The sequence below is a fragment of the Hemitrygon akajei genome, chromosome 6, assembly GCF_048418815.1.
Source record: "Hemitrygon akajei chromosome 6, sHemAka1.3, whole genome shotgun sequence".
In the NCBI taxonomy this organism is placed as follows: domain Eukaryota; kingdom Metazoa; phylum Chordata; class Chondrichthyes; order Myliobatiformes; family Dasyatidae; genus Hemitrygon; species Hemitrygon akajei.
Window position 1 is genome coordinate 110,506,647 of NC_133129.1, and position 23,946 is coordinate 110,530,592.

The following is a 23,946-nucleotide window of genomic DNA, read 5'->3' on the forward strand; positions in this document are numbered from 1 at the left end:
TTTGGCCTTATGTGGAATTGTCCTTGTGATTTCAAAAAGGTCCTGCTGTGAGGTGTAAGTTGGCAGTATGTTTTATTGACTGCACACTGTTCTACCTGCACGTTGAGTTTTTGTGAGTTTACTGATGTATGTGTAATTTCAGGCATGAATACGTGTATTATGTATGGAGTATCTGTATGCATGTATTGCTTATTTTATCTCCATTTATATATTGAAAAAGAAATTTACACAAACTATTCTCTTTTACATTTTCTGGAGATTTAACAATTTTCTCTGCTCACCCTTCTAATCTTAAAGAGAGTTTCTCCGTTTAACCAATCAACTTTACCAGAAACACGAGAAAATCTGTAGATGCTGGAAATCCAAAGCAACACACACGAAAAGCTGAAGGAACTCAGCAGACCAGGCAGCATCTATGGAAAAGAGTACAGTCGATGTTTCAAGTCTGACGAAGGTTCTCAGCCTAATATACTGACTTTTTACTTTTTACCATAAATGGTTCCTGGCCTGCTGAGTTCCTCCAGCATTTTGTGTCTGCAGCTTTACCAGATATCTCCATTCAGAAGCATTTTGCCTAGACCAATATGTACAATGCTTCCGATGATGCTTTTCAGGAATTGTGGGAAGGAAGTTGAAAAAGGGGTTACTCTCCTGATGTTAAATGCAAAATGCAACCCTCTCAAACCCCTTAATAAAATCTTACGTATTGTTCACATAAAGAATTGGGTTCCACAGCTTGCTCATCCACATCTTGACACTTTTCGTTTGGAAGATGAATTTTCTGCAAGTTTCCAAACTGGATGGGTGAAAATTGTTGTCCTGCAATGTATAAGGTGTTGGCAATTAAAAACTTGAACAACATAAACAATTATTATCCCAGTACATACACCTAAAGAGACACAAGTTCTTGACTTACCATCTACAGTGAACTCATTGTAAACAGGTATGCCATTATAATCTCCACAAAGCCCACAGGTCTGATTGTGATATTTTACATCAAGCTCAACCTGAAATAATGAATAAGAAGGTAGCAAATAATTGCTTCATCTTAACAGGTTTGTAATGGTTTTCACATTTCTCATTTATGGCCATGCATGTTCAACAAACATTTCTATAACTGGCCGTCTGTTCACAGACAGTAGAGTATGGAAGCTTATGAAAGTAGTGTTTTATGAAAGAGCATTTCCCCCAGGTACTTAGTGTCAGAATAATGATGTCTGGACGTGAAACTAGTTTCCTTGAATCAGATTTCTAAATAAAACTTACGGGAAAAGAAAGGAGTTTTATATATCCATTCAGAAAACTATGGTGTATTTTTAAGGTGCAGGGGTATAAAAACATAGCAACATGTAGAACATGTATAACATATCCATTCTGCTTTTATCAGCTCCATGACAACTGCTTTTTTATTGCTCCTGCTAAATGTGTCACTGAATTCATAACCTGGCAAATGTAAATCAGTGTGAAGACTTGCTTATAACCATATAACCATATAACAATTACAGCACAGAAACAGACCATCTTGGCCCTTCTAGTCCATGCCGAACACTTACTCTCACCTAGTCCCACTGACCCGCACTCCATTCCTTTCCTGTCCATATATCTATCCAATTTTACTTTAAATGACAATACCAAACCTGCCTCTACCACTTCTACTGGAAGCTCGTTCCACACAGCTACCACTCTCTGAGTAAAGAAATTCCCCCTCATGTTACCCTTAAACTTTTGCCCCCTAACTCTCAACTCATGTCCTCTTGTTTGAATCTCCCCTACTCTCAATGGAAAAAGCCTATCCACATGAACTCTATCTATCCCCCTGATAATTTTAAATACCTCTATCAAGTTCCCCCTCAACCTTCTACTCTCCAAAGAATAAAGACCTAACTTGTTCAACCGTTCCCTGTAACTTAGGTGCTGAAACCAAGATAACATTCTAGTAAATCTTCTCTGTACTCTCTATTTTGTTGAGATCTTTCCTATAATTTTGTGACCAGAACTGTACACAATACTCCAAATTTGGCCTTATAAATGCCTTGTACAATTTTAACATTACATCCCAACTCCGATACTCAATGCTCTGACTTATAAAGGCCAACATACCAAAGGCTTTCTTCACCACCCTATCCACATGAGATTCCACCTTCAGGGAACTGTGCACCATTATTCCTAGATCACTCTGTTCTACTGCATTCTTCAATGCCCTGCCATTTACCATGTATGTCCTATTTGGATTATTCCTACCAAAATGTAGCACATCACACTTATCAGCATTAAACTACATCTGCCATTGTTCAGCCCACTCTTCTAACTGGTTAAATCTCTCTGCAAGCTTTGAAAACCTACTTCATTAACCACAACGCCACCGACCTTAGTAACATCTGCATACTTACTAATCCAATTTACTACCCCATCATCCAGATCATTAATGTATATGACAAACAACACTGGACCCAGTACAGATCTCTGAGCCACACTACTAGTCACCGGCCTCCAACCTGACAAACAGTTATCCACCACTACTCTTTGGCATCTCCCATCCAGCCACTGTTGAATCCATTTTACTACTTCAATATTAATACCTAACGATTGAACCTTCCTAACTAACCTTCCATGCGGAACCTTGTCAAAGGCCTTACTGAAGTCCACTGCTTTACCCTCATCAACTTTTCTTGTAACCTCTTCAAAAAATTCAGTAAGATTTGTCAAACATGAACTTCCATGCACAAATCCATGTTGACTGTTCCTATTCAGACCCTGTCTATCTAGATAATTATATATACTATCTCTAGGAATACTTCCCATTAATTTACCCACCACTGACGTCAAACTGACAGGCCTATAATTGCTAAGTTTACTCTTCGAACCCTTTTTAAACAATGGAACTACATGAGCAATACACCAATCCTCCGGCAACATCCCCATTTTTAATGACATTTGAAATATTTCTGTCAGACCCCCTGCTATTTCCACACTAACTTCCCTCAAGGTCCTAGGGAATATTCTGTCAGGACCCGGATATTTATCCACTTTTATATTCCTTAAAAGCGCCAGTACTTCCTCCTCTTTAATCATCATAGTTTCCATAACTTCCTTACTTGTTTCCCTTACCTTCAACAATTCAATATCCTTCTCCTTAGTGAATACCGAAGAAAAAAAATTGTTCAAAATCTCCCCCATCTCTTTCGGCTCCACACATAGCTGTCCACTCTGATTCTCTAAGGGACCAATTTTATCCCTCACTATCCTTTTGCTATTAATACAACTGTAGAAACCCTTCGGATTTATTTTCACGTTACTTGCCAAAGCAACCTCATATCTTCTTATAGCTTTTCTAATTTCTTTCTTAAGATTCTTCTTACAATCTTTATATTCCTCGAGCACCTCATTTACTACATGCTGCCTATATTTATTGTAGATATTTCTCTTTTTCCTAACCAAGTTTCCAATATCCCTTGAAAACCATGGCTCTCTCAAACTTTTAACCTTCCTTTCAACCTAACAGGAACATAAAGATCCTGTACCCTCAAAACTTCATCTTTAAATGACCTCCATTTCTCTATTAAATCCTTCCCATATAATGAATTGTCCCAATCCACTTCTTCCAAATCCTTTCGCATCTCCTCAAAGTTAGCCTTTCTCCAATCAAAAATCTCATCCCTGGGTCCAGTCCTATCCTTCTCCATAATTATATTGAAACTAATGGCATTGTGATCACTGGACCTAAAGTGCTCCCCAACACATACCTCTGTCACCTGACCTATTTCATTCCCTAACAGAAGATCCAACACTGCCCCTTCTCTAGTTGGTACCTCTATGTATTGCTGCAAAAAACTATCCTGCACTCATTTTACAAACTCCAAACCATCCATCCGTTTTACAGTATGGGCTTCCCAGTCTATGTGTGGAAAATTAAAATCTCCCACAATCAGAACCCTGTGCTTACTACAAATATTTGCTATCTATTTGAAAATTTGCTCCTCCAATTCTTGCTCCCCATTAGGTGGTCTATAATACACCCCTGTAAGTGTTACTACACCTCTCCCATTCCTCAATTCCACCCCAATAGCCTCTCTAGACGACCCTTCTAATCTATCCTGCCAGAGCACCACTGTAATATTTTCTCTGACAAGCAATGCAACACCTCCCCCTCTTGTCCCTCCGATTCTATCATACCTGAAGCAACGAAATCCAGGAATATTTAGTTGCCAATCACACTCCTCCTGCAACCATGTTTCATCAATAGCTATAACATCATATTTCCAGGTATCAATCCATGCTCTAAGCTCATCCACCTTTCTTGCAATGCTACTAGCATTAAAATAAATGCATTTAAGAAATTTTCCACCTTTTCCTCTCTGTTTATCTCTAACAGTTAAAGAACTTTACTGTCTTCTTTTTCTTCCTTCTCCCATATTCTGTTCCTACGCTCTGGTTCCCCTCCCCTCTCGTATCTAGTTTAAATCCACTGGAACCTCTCTAGCAAACCTACCTGCAAGAATATTTGTCCCCCTCCAGTTCAGATGTAAACTGTCCCACCGGAACAGGTCCCACCTTCCCTGGAAAACTGCCCAATTATCTATAACTCTGAAGCCCTCCCTCCTGCACCATGTCTTCAGCCACGTGTTGATCTGCACTATCTTTCTATTTCTAAACCCACCTGCACGTGGCACTGGTAGCAATCCTGAGATTGCTATCCTGGAGGTCCTGTCCTTTAACTTGGCACCTAACTCCCTAAACTCACCTTTCAGGATCTCCTCACTCTTCCTACCCATGTCATTGGTCCCTACATGAACCACGACATCAAGCTGCTCACCCTCCCTCTTGAGAATACTGAGAACTCGATCCGAGATATCGCGGACCCTGGCACCAGGAAGGCAGCAGACCATCCGGGATTCTTGAACTCTTCCACAGAACCTCCTATCTGTCCCCCTAACTACCAAATCCCCTATCACTAGTGCTCTCCTCTTTTCCCTCCTTCCCTTTTGAGCTGAGGGTCCAGTCTCAGTGCCAGAGACGCAACCATCGCAACTTGTCCCTGGTAAGTCATCCCCACCAACAGTATCAAAGACGGTATTCTTATTGTTGATGGGAACAGCCACAGGGGTGCTCTGCTCTTCTTGTCTATTCCCCTTCCCTCTCCTGACAGTCACCTAGCTACCTGTCTCCTGACTCCTAGGGGTGACTATCTCCCTGAAACTCTTGTCTATTTCTGCCTCTGCCTCCCGAATGATCTGAAGTTCATCCAGCTCCAGCTCCAGTTCCATAATACAAACACGAGGAAATCTGCAGATGCTGAAAATTCAAACAACAACACACACAAAATGCTGGTGGAACACAACAGGCCAGGCAGCATCTATAGGGAGAAGCACTGTTGACGTTTTGGGCCGAGACCCTTCGTCAGGACTAACCGAAAGGAAAGATAGTAAGAGATTTGAAAGTAGTGGGGGGAGGGGGAAATGCGAAATGACAGGAGAAGACGGGAGGGGGTGGGATGAAGCTAAGAGCTGGAAAGGTGATTGGCGAAAGTGATACAGAGCCGGAGAAGGGAAAAGATCATGGGAGGCCTCAGGAGAAAGGAAGGAGGGAGGGGGAGCACCAGAGGGAGATGGAGAACAGGCAAACAACTAAATATGTCAGGGATGGGGTAAGAAGGGGAGGAGGGGCATTAATGGAAGTTAGAGAAGTCAATGTTCATGCCATCAGGTTGGCGGCTACTCAGCCGGTATACAAGGTGTTGTTCCTCCAACCTGAGTTTGGATACATTTTGATAATAGAGGAGGCCATGGATAGACATATCAGAATGGGAATGGGACGTGGAATTAAAATGCGTGGCCAGTGGGAGATCCTGCTTTTTCTGGCAGACCAAGCGTAGGTGTTCAGCGAAACAGTCTCCCAGTCTGCGTCGGGTCTCACCAATATATAAAAGGCCACACCAGGAGCACCGGACACAGTATACCACACCAGTCGACTCACAGGTGAAGTGTCGCCTCACCTGGAAGGACTGTCTGGGGCCCTGAATGGTGGTGAGGGAGGAAGTGTAAGGGCATGTGTAGCACTTGTTCCGTTTACAAGGATAAGTGCCAGGAGGGAGATCGGTGAGAAGGGATGGGGGGACAAGTGGACAAGGGAGTCGTGTAGGGAGCGATCCCTGCGAAAAGCAGAAAGGGGGGGAGAGGGAAAAATGTGTTTGGTAGTGGGATCCCGTTGGAGGTGGTGGAAGTTATGGAGAATTATACGTTGGACCTGGAGGCTGGTGGGGTGGTAGGTAAGGACAAGGGGAACCCTATCCCAAGTGGGGTGGCGGGTGGATGGGGTGAGGGCAGATGTGCGGGAGATGTGAGAGATGCGTTTGAGAGCAGAGTTGATGGTGGACGAAGGGAAGCCCCTTTGTTTAAAAATGGAAGACATCTCCTTCGTCCTGGAATGAAAAGCCTCATCCTGAGAGCAGATGCGGCAGAGACGGAGGAAAAAGGCTATCCCCTTCTCACAATTCCTCCGTCTGGAGCACTTTGTACACAACAGTATTGGCAAATGGCTTTTTAATTTCCTGCACCATGTGGTGCTTGGTAGAAATCATCCATTTCTTATGCTCCATCTATCAGTCCACACAATATATATATCAATTGTGCTGACTGACAGATGAAGCACAAGAAATTCATCTCTAGGATTGTGGAAGACATGGAATATATTTAGTCCGTGGATTGAATAAATGACAACCCTCTGGGAGATTTGCTCCCCATCTCCTTTCTAAATGTACAATCCTAATTCTCTAAATTTGCCTCCCAAATCTGAATCACCCCAATGTCCAGGAGGGGAAATGTACTCAACATATCCACCCTAAGTATACACAGTGGACACTTTATTAGGTAAACCTGTATATTAATGCAAATATCTAATCAGCCAATCATGTGGCAACAACTCAATGCATAAAAGCATGTAGGCATGATCATGAGATTCAGTTGTTGTTTGGATCAAACATTAGAGCAGGGAAATAAAGTGATCTAAGTGACTTTGACCATGGAATGATTGTTGGTACCAGATGGGGTGGCTTGAATATCTTGGAAACTGTTGATCTCTTGAGATTTTTATTCACAACAGTCTCTGGAGTTTACAGAGAATGGTGCTAAAAAAACATCCAGTGTGCAGTAGTTCTGTGGCTGAAAATGCCTTGTTAATGAGCAAGGTCTGAGGAGAATGGCCAGACTGGTTTAAGCTGAAAGGAAGGCCACATGTTACAACATTGGTAGGCATCTCCGAATGCACAACACATGGAACCTTTATTTGGATGGGCTACAACAGGAGAAGACTGCAAACATACACTCAATGGCCAGTACAGGATGTGCTTAAAAGAAGTGTATGTCATCTTTCGGTAGTGTGATCTTCCATTCCTTAAGACCCAAACATCGTCAATCTAACTGTTCAACCTCCTCTCATTTGATAACCTCAAGTCTCAGATGAGGGAACCTCCTCTCCACTGCTTCCAATATAATTGCTGGATTCACTAGACTGTGACACTTGCAGTAATCTGGAGGTACTACTTTTGAGGTCCTGCTTTTAACTTTTCTTTCCAAGGTATGAAAACTCTGAATTCAGGACTTTAACACTCTTTCTACTACATATGTAGTTGGTTCTAGTATATATACTGAGTTGTGCAAACCACTACACATCATGCTGCCTCTAAGTAAAAGGAGATGGGTGGGGCAAGTTTTTCTACAGAGAGAGTATGGGTAGCTGGAACATGCTGCCTGGAGTGGTGGTGCAGGCAAATACAGTAGAGGCATTTTAGTGATAGATAGTTGAATATGCCAGAAATGGAGAGATATGGACAGTGTTTAAGTAGACGTTTGATTGGTTTTTAATTACAAGAGTAATACCCTGGGTAAGATTTCTACTACTATGTTGTGAGGTATTTTTATTTTAGTAGCTTTCTCTAAAAGCAGTCTGCAGTAAGAGTGTTTTGGCTCCAGCTAACGATATGGAGTCATGTTGTCCAACTTAGGGATGTGGTGTCAGCCAATCAAGGTTGTCTTGGTACATGTCATAACTTTCTGCCCAGTGGAACATTCAAGAGTGCTGGGTGGGAGCAGATTTCTGAAGGACAGTAGTTTGGCTTGGAGACTTTTGGCGGGAGCTGTGTTGTGGAGCACAGGGGAAGATGCCGCAGAATGCCATTCAAAGGAGATGAATGGTTGAAAGGAGGAAGCGCCAATACTCCTGAGAGCCAGTTCGTTCGAGGGAAGTTCGAACTGTGACTGGTGTCTTTCAGTGCGTGAGTAAAGCTACTATGGAAATGAGCTCCAACATTTAGGTGCACATTTAAACTAGTTTAACTGTAATGCGCCTTTTTATCTTTCTTTTCTTTTCTTCTTAAATATTTGATAGAGTTGAAAAGTACTCCATTTTGTACTCAATAAGTACTCCATTTTGAGTACTGTTGGGGGGTGCAACAACAGCCATGACCCTGGTAGTGAGTCTGGCTCTGTGGCTCAGAAGGATAGGGAAAGGAAGAGGATAGCAGCAGTGATAGGGGACTCTATAGTTAGAGGGTCAAACAGGAAAGAAACATGGATGGTAGTTTGCCTCCCAGGTGCCAGGGTCCGAGATGTTTCTGGACATGTCCAGAACATCCTGAAAAGGGGGTGAGAGCAGCCAGAGGTCATGGCACATTTTGGTACCAATGACAAAGGGAAGAAAAAGGCAGGAGGTCCTGAAAAAGAATATAGGGAATTAGGAAGGAAATTGAGAAGCAAGGCCTCAAAGGTAGTAATCTCGGGATTAATTCCTGTGCCATATGATAGTGAGGATAGGAATAGAATGAGGTGGCAGATAAATGTGTGGCTGAAGAATTGGAGCAGGAGACAGGGATTCAGATTTCTGGATAATTGGGACCCCTTCTGGGGCAGGTGGGACCTGTACAAATGGGATGGGTTGCACTTGAATCTGAGGGGAACCAATATTCTTGCGAGCAGATTTACTAGAGCTCTTGGGAATGGTTTAAACAAATAGGCAGGGGGTTGGAACCAGTATGATACAGGTGAGGATGAGCCAGCAGCTTTACAAGTAGAGACTGGTTTAACATGAAAGTAAGGAAGGACAAGCCAATGATTGGGTACAATGCAGAAGGAGCAGAGTTAAATTGTACCACAGAGGCAAAATTCAGAAGTGTGAAGAATAAAGGACTGAAGGTACTGTGTTTAAATGAGCCTAGCATTTGGAATAAGGTGGATGTACTTGTGGCACAATTACAGATTGGTTGATATGATGTTATGGGCATCACTGAATAGTGGCTGAAAGAAGGCCATAGTTGGGAACTTAACATTAAAGGACATAGTTTGCATCAAAAAGGACAAGCAGGAAGGTATAGGCGGTGGTGTAGCTTTGTTGGAAATAGATGGAATTACATCCTTAGAAAGAGGTGACATAGGGTCAGAGAATGTTGAATCTTTGCGGGTGGAGTTAAGAAATTGCAAGGGTAAAAGAAAACCATTATGGGAATCATATATAGGCCTCCAAATAGTAGCCAAGATGTGGGGTTGAGATTGCAAAGGGAGCCAGAAAAGGCAAGTAATAAGAGTAATGACACAATTGTAATTGTAATAGGGGACTTCAATATGCAAGGGGATTGGTAAAATCAGATTGGTATCAGATTGCAGGAGAGGGAATTGGTTGGATGTTTACAAGATGGCTTTTTAGAGCAGCTTATGCTCAACCCCACTTGGGGAAATACCATCTTAGATTGGGTATTGTGCAATAACCCAGATCTTATTAGGAAACTTAATGTAAAGGAACCCTTAGGAGGTGGAACTCATACAGCAAATTGAGAGGGAGAAGCACAAGTCACATGTATCAGTATTACAATGGAATAAAGGGAATTACAGAGACATGAGAAAGGAGCTTGCCCAGGTGGATTGGAGGAGGATGTTGGCTGGGTTAACGGCAGAGCAGAGATGGCAGAAGTTTCTGGGAATAGTTCATATGGTGCAAGATAGATTTGTCCCACAGAGGAAGAAGTTTTCAGATGGCAGGTAGCCGTGGCTGACAAAGGAAGTTAAGGACTGTATAAAAGACAAGGAAAAAGCTTATAAGGTAGTAAGAGTGAACAGAAAGTTAGGTGATTGAGAAGCTTTTAAAATCCAACAAAAGACAACTAAAAATGCTGAAAAAAAGTGAACTATGAGGGCAGACTAGCCAATAATATAAAGCAGGATACCAAAGGTTTTTTTCAGTTACATAAAGAGTAAAAGGGAGTTGAGAATTGATATTAGACCACTGGAAAAAGATGCTGGTCAGGTAGTAGGGGTGACAAAGAAATGGCAGATGAACTTAATGGGTACTTGGCATTTGCCTTCACCGTGGAAGACACTAGCAGTGTGCCAGAGGTCCATGAGAGTCAGGGAGCAGGAGTGAGTGCTATTACAAAGGAAAAAGTGCTAGGCAAGCTCAAAGGTTTTAAGGTGGGTAAGTCACCTGGACCGGATGGACTACATCCCAGAGTCCTGAGAGAGGTTCCTGAAGAGATAATGAATGCATTGATCATGATCTTTCAGGAATCACTTGATTCTGGCATGATCCTGCAAAGGCTTTAAGATTGCAAATATCACTCCACTCTTTAAGAAGGGAAGGAAGCAAAGAAAGGAAATTATAGGCCAGTTAGCCTAACCTCAGTGGTTGGGAAAGTGTTGGAGTCTATTGTTAAGGATGAGGTTTCAAGGTGCTTGGAGACTAATGATAAAATAAGTCAAAGTCAGCATGAGGTTTCTGTAAAGGTTATTCTTGCCTGACTAATCTTTGTTACTTCTTTGAGGAAGTAACAAATAGGGTGGACAAAGGAGAGGCAGTGGATGTCATTTACTTGGATTTTCAGAAGGTGCTTGATAAGGTGCCACACATGAGGCTGCTTAATAAGTTAAGTCCCTATGGTGTTACAGGAAAGATACTGGCATGGATAAAGGAATGGCTGATGGCAGGAGGCAGTGAGTGGGAATGAAGGGCACATTTTTTGGTTAGCTGCCAGTGACTAGTGGTGTTCCTCAGGGGTCAGTATTGGGACTGCTACTTCTCACATTCCTTTTTTAAAGATTTAGATAATGGAATTGATGGCTTTGTAGCAAAGATTGTAGATGATACAAAGACAGGTGGAGGGGTAGGTAGTGCTGAGAAAGCAATGCGATTGCAGCAAGACTTAGACAAATTGGAAGAATGGACAAAAAGTAGCAAATGGAATACAGTGTTGGGAAATGTATAATAATGCATTTTGGTCAAAGGTCCAATTATGCAGACTATTATCTAACTGGTGAGAAGGTTCAAACATCAGTGGTGCAGAGGGACTTGGGATTCCATATAAACCATATAACAATTACAGCATGGAAACAGGCCATCTCAGCCCTTCAAGTCTGTGCCGAATGCTTACTCTCACTCCTCGGGAACTCCGAGAAGATTAATTTAAAGGTTGAGTCCATGGTGAAGAAGGCAACTGCAATGTTGGCATTTATTTCAAGGGGAATAGAACATAATAGCAAGAAAATAATGCTGAGATTCTATAAGACACTAGTCAGGCTGCACTTGGAATATTGTCAACAGTTTTATTGTCCCATATCTCAGAAAGGGTGTGTTGTCATTGGAAAGAGTTCAGAGGAGGTTCACAAGGATTATTCCAGGAATGAAGGGTTTAACATAGGAGGAGTATTTGGCAGCTATGGGCCTAGACTCACTGGAATTTAGAAGAATGCAAGGTGAACTCATTGAAACCTACTGAATGTTGAAAGGACTAGATAGGATGGATGCGGAAAGTATGTTTCCTATGGTGGGGGTATCCAGAACTAGAGGGCACAGCCTCAAAATTGAGAGGTGACCCTTTAGAACAGAGGTAAGGAGTAAGTTTTTTTTAGCCAGAGAGTAGTAAATCTGTGAAATGCTCTGCCAGAGAGTGTGGTGGAGGCCAAGTCCATGCATATATTTAAGGCAGAAGTTGATAGTTTCTTGATTGGTGAGGACATCAAATGATCTGCAAGAAGGCAAGTGAATGGGGTTGAGTGGGATCAGGGATCAGCCACGGTGGAATGGTGGAGCAGACTTGATGGGCTGAATGGCCTAATTCACCTCCCATGTCTTATAGTCTTATGGGAATAAGGGTTAGTGTGATTCAAGAAGATATCCACAAGTAATACTTGTGTTTTGAGTGGGGTTGATATTCAATTTCCTGATGAACTGCTACTTAAAGTGCTGAGTTTTGTAAAAGTATTGGGGAAAGTTACGGTGATTGAACGGCGTTTAGACTGGTAAGGATGTTGTGTTAGTGCAGACGACCAGTGACGTGGCTGAAGTTGTGCTACCTGATAGAATAGGGGCGGCTGGAGAAGTGGCACCATGGGCAGTCCATATTGTTAGCGAAGTGTGTAAAGTAGCTGTGGGTGAAGACATTAAAGAGGGTGAAGACTTTAAAGGCAAGTTGTTCTCGCTTCTGTGAAGTGAGGGAAAGGATTCGGCTGATGTGAGAAGTGTAATAAGTCCTTTTGTTGTTGATTTAAGTTCTGAGCTGGTTTTTGCTATTACATCACTGGTTGATAAAGTGCATCCGTGGAGAGCCAGAGTTATCATAGGCTTAAAAGTACTCTGAATTTAAGCTCACACCCAATGGGGAAGAAGAATATGAGGCTTGAGCTGAGCAGACATCAGTTACTGGATTTATGGCAGTGCTCAGTTAATATGAAAAAAGAAGAGAATAGTAGAGAATTTAAAGGATCCAGCAACAGATATGATGAGGTTCCTAAAGACCTAAAATCTGTTAGTCATATCAGCTAATTCCAGGAAAGCTCTGGAAGATGCTTTAGGCACTACTGAATGTTCAGCTGATCTTACGATTAAGTTTTGGCATGCATTTCAGGAGGAAGGACAGAAGCTGTTTACCTACATTTTCAAGTTGGAGAAACTGCTGCACTGTTTGTGCCACAAAGGGGACATGCAACTGTCTGAGAGAAATTGCTTTTGGGTGGAGCAAGTTGGGAAGGGCTTGCTGTCACATGACATGATTGTTCTACAGATTTGAATGACCCACAGTGCTCTCCTCCATCTTTTACCAAGTTACTTAGAGATGTTAGAGAGAATAAAAATATGATCGACATGTGGAATATTTCCAAAATCTGAGAAATGTCATCACTGGTAGTTGCTAAAGTGACCTCTGATGCCACAGAGATAGAGCTTCTGAGGAATGAGATGAAAAACCTTCACGCTGAGCTGAATCTGTAGATTTCTGCTAATGTTTCGGCTAAATGTGACACATCTGCTGAAACCCAACCCACCTATAGCACTTACTAAGAAGAGGACTGCTGCTGCTGAATAGAGAGGCGACTGGTATCTTCTGTTACAACCGTGGAGAAGTTGGACATTTCAAGTGAGACTGTGAGGGACAGGAAAATCTTTGGAAAATAAGTCAGTGGTTAATTAAACAGAAAAGAAAAGAAGCAAAACTTGGGAGGGATCCAGTAAGGAAACAACATAGGACTCTGGGAGAAGATACGTTCTAATCAGTGCATCAAGGAAAATACGGAAGTGTGAAACCCTGTTCCTGAAAGTTTGGTGGGACCAAGCTTGGATATATCCATACAGTTTGAAGGGATTTATGCTAGAGCCTTACTTGACACAGGTACTCAAGTTACTTTATTTTACAGATCCTTTTACAACCAGTTTTACAAGCATTTACAATTGAGGCCACTCAGTGCCCTAGAAATTTGGGGGCTTCATACCCATACGTTGGTTAGGTGTCATTGAAACTGGAGTTTTCAGAAGGAGATGTTGGAGAGATGAGACCATTCATACGCTAGTGTTGGTCTGCTGAATCTGGTCGAAAAAGGTGAAACTTCCATTCTGGTGGGAACAAATGCTTTCATCATGAGAAAGCTCATGGGAGTATGCAAAAAGAGAGATAGTGTTCAGAGGTCCTTTTGAGAAGATGCAAGTTCCTCCTAAGCAGGATGATGAGCATAAAAGAGGAACTATGTAGTACACCCAGTCCAAACCTGTCAGGTTAAAATCTTGGGGAAGCAGCTAGAGTGACGGGACACCCTAATTTCCCCAGAATACCCTAGGTTGAGGCTCCTCGTGGATGCTCTGGAGGATAATGAAGAAGAATCATGCTTACCTGCTGGAGTGCTGGTGAGAGCTGAACTGTAGAAACCTTTACAACAGACACAAAATACTAGAGGTACTCAGCAGGCCAGGCAGCATCTACAGAAAAGAGTGCAGTCGACGTTTTGGGCTGAAGACCCTTCAGCAGGTCCCGTGCTCACCATCTCATAGTGGTTAATATAGGAGGAGCATGAGATGAGGCTACTAAAGGTGTCAGACTCCCTGAAAGCTGAAGGTTTAAAACTGTCACTGGATTAGTGCCAGTTCTGTAAGATGTCAGTCATCTATGTTGGTCACATAGAGTCTTTGGTTGGAGTGGCTACCGATCCGTTCAAGATAGAGGCAGTAGCCACATGGCCAAGGCCCGAGAATTGAGTGCCCTACATTCATTCCTTGGATTCTGTGGGGACTTCCAAAGATCTCCAGAGTAAGCCGCTCTTTGAATCAACCTCTATGTGGTTATCCTCCCTTGGGGTAGAAAGGGAAGGGAATGAAAGGAGAAGACGGCGAGGTTCATCTTGGCCCTTTGGGGAAAGATGGATTGCAAAGTGTGAAGGGGCATTTCAGCTGCTGAAGGAGTTGGCGACTATAACACCTGTGCTGGCCTTTGCAAACCCCCAGATGCTATATGTATTGCATACAGATGCCAGCCATAAGGGATTAGGTGGTGTTCTATATCAGGACCAGGGTAAAGGGTTGATACCTGTTGCTTTTGTTAGCCAGAGCCTGTCACCATCTGAACAAAACTACCCTACACTCAAATTGGAGTTTCTGGCATTGAAATAGGCAGTGGTGGATAAGTTAAGTGACTATCTAGATGTGGCCAAGTTGAAGGTGTGGACCAGCAACATTCCACTGACTTATATTCTGACCTCTGCGAAGTTGGATGCCACAGGTCATCGCTGGTTGATGGCATTGTCTGTTTATGATTGCAGCTTGAAATATCGTCCATGGTGTTGGAACATTGATGCGGATGTGTTGTCATGACGTTCATATGAGGTGCCAGAAATGGAGGAGAATGGGAACACATTCCTGCTTCTGATGTTAAGGCAATATACCAGTTTTCCACAGTGTGGTAATCATATCTAAGGCTAGGGCAATGGATCATTTAGGAGCTTCTAGCCATGCTATTCCACAAGCATATTGCAACTTGACCGTGCTGAATACAAAGCAGTTCCCTTCCATAAGTCCTAGGGAACTGGCAGCAGCCCAGCGAGATGACCCTCATATAGGTGCCATTTGGTCATCTATTGTCAGTGGGGTTATGTCCCAAGTTGAGAAGACAAAACACCCTACCTGATGAGTGATTGGGACTAACTGGTTGAGGAATAAAGTTTTATACAGGATCACGTCTCCTCCAGACAAATCTCGGAATTCCCAATTGGTTTCGCCTGAGAAGTACTGGAGGATTGTACTAAAGTCACTTCATCATGGTTCAGGTCATCTGGGGTTTGACAAGACCTACTGATTAATCTGAGATCAGTTCTATTGGCTCTGAATAAAGCTTAAGGTTGAAGTTGTGTCTCTGATGTATTCAGAGGAAGAAGCTGCCCACGAGAGTTGCTCCATTATTTTATTTGCAAAGTACAGGACCACTTGATTTAGTGTGTCTGGATTTCCTCTCCATAGAGCCTGATTCCAGTAACACTGTGAATGTCTTGATCATTACACTAGATATACTTCAGTCTTCCCCACAAAGGATCAGACGGCATCCACAGTTGCCAAAATGTCATGGGAGAAATATTTTGTTCATTATGGCCTCCCAGTAAAGGATACACAGTGAGCAGGGCAGAGATTTTGAGAGTCGGCTCATGTATGAGTTACTGGGCATGTATGGAGTCAAGAAGTCAAAAACCATGGCATGTCACCCTCAGGATGATCCTCAGCCTGAAATATTCAACTGGACATTGCTAGACATGCTTGGAACCCTGGATGCCAACAAAAGGAACAAGCGGAACCAGCATATTGGGCATTTGGTAAACTGCTACGACTGTACACAGAATGAAGCCACTGGCTACTCACCATACTATTTTATATTTATTGTTTTTGCCTACTTTTGTTTAAATCTTGGTTAGATTCTGTCTGTTCCAAAATTGGTGTCAATGATGTCTGTTCTGTTGCAGACTGTTGTAAAGCCAGCCTGTTCCTAATAGCTCTTGAGAAGTTAGTGCTGAGTTGCCACCATAAACTGTAGAACTCCCTCTGGAGAAAATACTCCCATAGTGGTGGTGGACAGAGATTTACAAGATTTAGAACCAGCAGTGATGAAAAAGTCAGTGATGTATTTTCAAGCCAGGAGAGTATAGAGTTTTGAGAGGAATGTGTAGATGTTACATTGCACGTGCATCTTGTTCTTTTTGCAGGCAAAACACTTTTAGCCCTGCATTACTTTTTTGATTCTTCCTGCCATTCCCAATAGATAGCTAAATAATCCTCATTTCACCTTACATAAATGCCAACTACAATATAATTCAAGATAGATGTTCAGAAATAGGCAACGTGTAATAGATGTTGTGGAGGTATTCCTGCAGTATTGTGTACATTTTTGTTCGCCCTCTTATAGGAAAGATTTTATTAAGGTGAAAGAGTGCAAATAAAATTTATGAAGATATTGAGGGCCTGAGTTATAGGGCAGGCTTTATTCCTTTGAGTGCTGGGAACTGAGGTGTGATCTTACCGAGGTTTATAAAATCATGAGGACTATAGATAAAGTGGGTCAGAACAGTTTAATGTGAGTGGGGAGAGATTTCAAAGGAAGCAGAGGAGCCACATCTTCACACAGAGGTGGTGAATATATGGAACAAGCTACCAGCGGAAGTATTTGAGGCAGGTACAATAACAATGTTTAATGACATTTGAGCAGGTACATGAATAGGGAAGGTTTCAAAGGACATGGGCCAAACACAAGAAAATGGGACTAGTTTAAATGTGCACCTTAATAAATTATGCTGAAGTGCCAATAACCATGCTGTAGAACTGTCATGACTTTGCTGTCTGACTCTAAGGCTAAGAGTTTTTATAGGCATTTAAAGTGAACGTTCATCTACAGAAGTAAGTCTGAGAAATTAATGGAAAATAAGGAAGTGTTCGATTGAGTTAAACATGTCCTTTGCATCAGGTTTCACAAGTGAATCTGAAGAAATGCTGTTAATTGGGAATGGAAGGCAGGGAGCATTTATGGAAAACTACTATCAGCAGGACAGGAACACTGAACAAATTGTTGGAGTCATGGACTAATGTCTCCAGGTGCTGATAAGCTTTATCTTTTAAGGACCTTTATAAGTGTCTTAAAATTCAGGTCAGCCACTGTCTTATTAAATGGTGGAGCAGGCTCCCGGGCCAATTGGTAGCCCCAACTTGTAGGTTCTTATTTTAAAATTATTTTCCTAATCAACTAAATTCCTTAATCTAAATCTCTGATTATTGGTTCTGATAAAATACTGTAAAATATTGCCTATTTCTCATTCACTTGTCACTTAAATGTTCTCATAACAAAGGGTAATATCTCACTTCAGCCCTAGACTTCATGCTCTGCTGCAACACACACAAAATGCTAGAAGAACTCAGTAGGTCTGGCTGATCCATAGATCTTGCCTGACCAGCTGAGTTTCTTCAGCATTTTGTGAATGCTTCTTGAGATTTCCAGAACCTGCAGAATCTCTTATATCTCCAGTATGCTCTTTGATGATCAGAGTTTGGCAGTGCCTCTGAATTTCCTTACATTTATGGTAAGAATGATATCCTTTCCCTTTGAAGTGTCATTTATCTGTGTTCAATCCCTGGGTTAAACGTGTGAGTGATATTTCTGTAATCCACTGGGAAATAATTTGACTTTTTCAGTACTCACAAGGAGGGAAATAGAGTTCAATTGGTGACATTTAATAAACACAATGTATTCTATAAATAAGTCAATAATTTTTCAACAGAATCTCGTATCCTATATACTATATTGCACAGTAACATTATCATTTTGGGGCAAGTTATTCTGCACAGCACACAATTGAATAAATGTAATGTATAGACCCTGTGTATCATGTATAGAATTAACTCCCAGTTTATATAACAGAGGCTATTGTATGTTTTATATGGTCCAGAAATATTCTCACAGCTTCAGAATGATCTGGTACAATTCCATGCAATAACATAGTTTATGTCATCTATGGAGATTTCAGTCTGAGCTTCTGTTAATCGCTGATACAACCAATCTTCTCCTTCCTACTATTGTACATCCAAATATGCAAGTACATGCTCCAAGTTAGCATAAAGCCTTTGTACTTACCATGAGAGCATCTTCCCTGTTCCACATTAGAGTCAGTCCAAACTTCCCATACAGCTTGGTGTACTGAACATTCTGTTCTACATAGAAACCAGGGCCAAAATAAGGAAGCGAGACTCTGAAAAAAGATCAATTCAGTATATATTAACAAATCTCCTGCTTGATGCTACACTGAAGTTATTGAGCATGCAATCAGACCCTTTGGCCCTTGCTGACCATCCAAGACCCATCTATCCCTTTCCCAGCACTTGGTTCATAGCCTTCTTCTCCCAACCCTTCCCACAGTGTGTCCATGATGTCGGCTATTCCCTGAGTGAAGAAATTCTTTCCCATTAAACCTCTAACCCCTTACATTAAACCCATGTCCTCTGGTCTTAGAGTTCTCGGCAAAGGGAAATACACCCTCATTCTCCTCAACTACAAGGGAAACAAATACTCCATCCCAAGTACCTTCCTGGTGAATCCCTTCTGGTGCAATCATATCTTTACCATTGTGCACACCTGTGGCCTTACTGATGTTTTACAAAGATATACCATAACCTCCCTGTTCTTATATTGTTTACTAGTGTATGAAGGCTAGTATCATACATACCTCCTGAACTATCTTACTTATCTGTGTTGTAAATTTTGGGATCATTGGACTTACTTCAAAGCCCCTCTGAAAGCCCATCTTCAGCATTTGGTTTATCATCATTGCATATCTGTTGTGACCTGATTTAGGTCAGACATGAGCTGAAAGTTCCCTCTGTGTACAGGCTGAGGAAGTTCAGAGTGAATCAAATTTGTGTAGATTCAACTTTGGCGAAAGTAGCACAGCTCCAAATGGGTCACTTTCTCTGGAACCTCCCCAGCCAGACAAACAACCAAGAGTCAGTTCTGATCTCTTTAAGGATCCCTTAGGTGAATTGTTCCACCTAAGGGCAACAATTATACCAGTGCCCAAGAAGAGCCGTTTGAGTTACCTCAATCCATATCGTCCAGTAGCACTCACATCTATGGTGATGAAATGTTTTGAGAGGTTGGCAATGGCTAGAATCAACACCTGTCTCAGGCAGGACCTACAGTAGACACAATCTCAATGGCTCTTTGTGAATCAGCTGGATGATACAAATACCTGTGTCAGGATGCTGTTTATTGCTCAGCATTTAACACCAGCATTCCTACAATCCTGATCAAAAAGCTTAGAACCTAGGTCTCTGTACCTCCCTCTGCAACTGGATCTTTGACTTCCTAACCAGAAGACCACAATCCGTGTGGATTGGAAATAACATCTCCACTTCAATGACATTTAACACTGGCACTCCGCTGGTGCTTAGTCCACTGCTCTCTCGACACCCATGACTGTGTGGCTAGACATTGCTCAAACAGCATCTGTAAATTTGTTAATAATACAGCCATTGTTGGCAGAGTTTTAGATGGTGATGAAAGGGCATACAGGAGCGAGACATACCAGTTACTGGAGTAGTGTCACAGCAACAACCTTGCACTCAGCAACAGCAAGACCAAAAAGCTGAAAGTGGACTTCAGGAAGGGTAACACAAAGGAACACAAACCAATCCTCATAGAGGGATCAAAAGAGGAGAGAGTGAGCAATTTCAAGTTCCTGGGTGTAAATATCTCTGAGGTCCTAATTTGGACACCGCATAATGATGGAGCTATAAAGAAGGCAAGACGGCAACTATATTTCATTAGGAGTTTGAGGAGATTTGGTTTGTCAACTAAAATACTCAAAAACTTCTACAAATGTACCATGGAGAGCCTTCATAGTATCAAGACATCTTCAAGGAGCGATGCCTTAGGAAGGCGGAGTCCATCATTTAGGATCCCCATCAGCCAGGACATGCTGTCTTTACCGTTGGGTCGGAGGTACAGAAGCCTGAAGGAGCACACTCAGCGATTCAGGAACAGCTTCTTCCCCTCTGCCATCCAATTCCAAAATTGACATTGAACCATGAACACTATCTTATTACTAGTTCTGATGAAGGATCTTGAGCTGAAACATTGACTGCTTCTTTCAACGGATGCTGCCCAACCTGCTGAGTTCATCCAGCTATTTTGTACATCTTGCTTTGACCACAGCATCTGCAATGTACATTGTGTTGACTTTTCTATAGATGCTGCCTGGCCTGCTGAGTTACTCCATCATTTTGTGTGTGTTGCTTGGATTTCCAGCATTGCAGATCTTCTCGTTTGTGATTGAACATGACCTCACTACATTTTTAGTTGTTACTTTGCACTACCTATTTTACCTTAGATATTTAGTAGACAGATATAAACAATGTAATTCTATATTTTTCCTCTATGTTTATTTATCATGTATTTCATTGACCTGCTGCCATAAACTTACCAAATTCCAGGATATATACCAGTGATATTAAATTTTATTCTGATTAGGCAATGCTCCAGAATTCTCTCTCTCACCCTTTCTGTTGTCAACTTGCCCTCCAACTTCTTCAAATAACTTCCTTTCATCGACCATACTAACATGCAGTTTGGTCAAATTCTATTTTGAGATGACTTACAATGTTAAAATATATTGTTTAAACGAGTTACTGTTACTTTAGAATCAGAGTCAGATTTTATTATCACTGACTTCTCCAATGTGAAATTTCTTGTTTTTTAGCGGTAGTACAATGAAAAGACAAAATTATTATAAACTGCTAAAAAAAAAATCTGAGAAGTAATGTTTTCTCACAGTGTGGGTGAAATTTGGAACATGGAGATATACTCAACCATTAAGGAGCATCTCAGCAGGCAAATAATTCATCAAGCCTTTGAAGCCAGTGAATCTACTATGGAGATAGACGGGTACAGTGGTCAGTATAGACAAGGGTTGTTGAATAGTCTGTGTGGATCTCATGCAGCACATGCAGTATATGAGTTGAGAAACATTACCTAAACCTGCAGTCTCAATTCATATATTTCACATCTCTTTATGATAATAGAATGAGGCATGCAGCTGTTGAGTCTATGGTGGCTCTCAGTGTAACCCCATTCTCCCTTTTATTTCTCTGCCCTCTAACTCACACCCTCCTAGCTGCATTCCACTTCCACTCATTACACTAGCAGCCAATCAAACCACCGACCTGCATGACCTTGGTTTACGGGTGCAAAAAGGTGCACTAGGTAGAATCCCAGTTGGTCACTGAGAGGATTTGCAAGCTCCACGTAGAAAGCACCCAAGGTCAGGATTGGACCCATGTCTCTGGAAAGGGAAGGCTGCATCAGAATCTGTGCCATCACAATGCTGCCAGTGTGCTATGAGTGAAAGACCAAAAGGAACACAACAAGGTGTTAGTCGTTCTGAGTTTGAAAGACCCAGGTTTAGTTGGGGTGACGTGAGTCAGGAAGAGTAAACACAAAGTACACTGCAGATGCTGTGGTCAAGGGGTCTTGGTCTGAAACGTTGACTGCTCATTTCAACGGATGTTGCCCGACCTGCTGAGTTCCTCCAGCTTGTTTGTATGTGTTGAGTCAGGAAGAGGTTTTGGCTGAGGACTTGCAATTACAAACCTAGTCATGGCCCAGGACAAAAGTACCATGTGTTCCCAGGCAAGCCTTGCATTAGGAAAAGCACTTCCTTTGCACAGTCCATCAAAGCACGTCATTTAAGCATGGTGAACATGAAGGATTAGGATGGAGGAGAAGGGCTCAGGTGCTGAGAGGTAGAGACTGGAGATCAACCATAAGACATAAGACATAGGAGCAGAAATAGGCCATTTGGCCCATTGATCTGCTGCAGCATTCAATCATGGCTGATCCTTTATTTCCTGCCTTAGCCCCACTCCCTGGCCTTCTCCCTGTAATCTGTGATAGCATATCCAATCAAGATGGAAGAAATGGTATCATGATCATATTGAATCATTAAACTCTGAACATTTTGATTTTGTTCCAAGACTTGACTGATACTACGTAGTGACATTGAACAGGTCCTGAGAACAACACCTGCCTGATGTTGAACTAGCTAATTTTAACTGGATTAGTTTGCTGGTAATGATCATTGAGGTTAAGTAGCTTAATGAGGTACATGTCTTGGCTCATGAGGAACAGCAGCCATTTGAGAAAAGTTTACGGTAGCTAGATGCGAAGTCACCCAGCTGGATCTTTACTGTACACTACAAGTACAGAATGCAATTATCCCAACTTAATAGGTTGAAAATCCAATAAGATCCACAATGACAGACCATAATCCATCATCAAAGACAGAAATTGATTCTAAAGATAACTCAGAAAACAAAAGAAGAGGAGCAAGAGACATTTTTTCAAGTAAATATCTATGGGTAGACATGGTTAGACCTAGACTACCGAGGATCCCACATTTGTCCAGCACTGATACTAAACATACATTTAATTGAAAATAACTGAACTTACATTTCATCACTGATGACCATAAATTTTGGTGTCATGTAAATCACAATATCCTTGATTTTTGCTGTGATGCCATGTATTTTGGGATGCCCCTTGGAAATAGTGCGTTTAATATGAATGGAGAATTCTTTATATTGTGAGTTACAGTCAGTCACAAAATTATAGTCACAAGTTCCTGGAAACTGGTAAACATCCCCATCGAAGGTCTTGAAGTGATTGTTTCCCCAAGTACTGCAGACATGGTCCCGATGGTTTGGCAGTCTGGCTGTGAAAGAAAGTGATGCAAACTTAGAAATGAGGAAGAAAGAAAATAGTAAGTAGTAACTGCAGTTTGGAGTCTCACAAGTTACAAACTGAAATATAGATTAAACTATATTTCTTCATTATCATGCCATAATTGTATAACTCTTTCTATTAACCTCTATCTATATCTGCACTGAATAAATCTCTAATAACTTTGTGACAAATTAACTTATCTATTATTTCATTACAAAGAAAATGAACTTTTTAGAACTCATACTCACCATGTTTGATTTCCACACCAAGTGTACAGGAGAAAGCCCAACTAAGCAACCACACCTTGATACTCCATGGGCCCATGATACACCAGGCAAGAGGATGTGCAAACTTCAAAGCGTAATCACTCAATGCTGCTCCTTTTAAACCATTTCTTTAGGCCATAAAATTTATTATGGGGTGTGGTTGTAAAGAGCATGTTAACCTTCCCAGTTTCAGTGTACACATGTGGCCACTTCTAATGCAATAGGTGGAACCATTGTGCACTTCATCTGTTCGGGTCATTCTCTGCCAAAAGTATCATGCATGCTCTGCAATCACACTATGGGACCTGTGATGTACCACAGACATATCCTTGTGTGTTCATCTTATGGAAAATGGAGTGTATCTGAGTAATTCTGAAACCTAACAGTACAGACTGTTCTCACTTATGGAGTTTTACAGCATGGAAAGAGGCCCTTCAGCCCAAATTGTCAATGCAGACCGAGGTACCTATTTCCAGCATTTGGCTCATATTCCCTCCCTAGCCATCAAAATTCTCAGAAGTTAATTACCCTTGTTTTGCAGGCTGTCAGTTATAGGTCATAACAGTTCTGTGAGCAATCCAGAGATTGGACCAGTGATCCCGAGACGTGTTCAATTCCTACCGTGGCTACTTGGGA

At 41.8% G+C, this 23,946-nt stretch overlaps 1 protein-coding gene across 1 annotated transcript in view; it reads right to left on the minus strand.

Annotated features, from left to right (window-relative positions):
- The window catches only part of LOC140729830 (uncharacterized), a 167,914-nt gene extending 144,530 nt beyond the window's left edge, over positions 1-23,384 (minus strand). Inside the window, exons 1-5 of the mRNA XM_073050043.1 lie at positions 23,293-23,384; positions 22,772-23,033; positions 18,404-18,518; positions 917-1,007; positions 704-819 (exon numbers count right to left, since the gene is read on the minus strand). Of these exons, the coding sequence (XP_072906144.1) occupies positions 704-819; positions 917-1,007; positions 18,404-18,518; positions 22,772-23,033; positions 23,293-23,368 (660 nt within the window). The 5' untranslated portion in view covers positions 23,369-23,384. The remainder of the gene's footprint in view (positions 1-703; positions 820-916; positions 1,008-18,403; positions 18,519-22,771; positions 23,034-23,292) is intronic.
- Between the last annotated feature and the right edge of the window lie 562 nt (positions 23,385-23,946).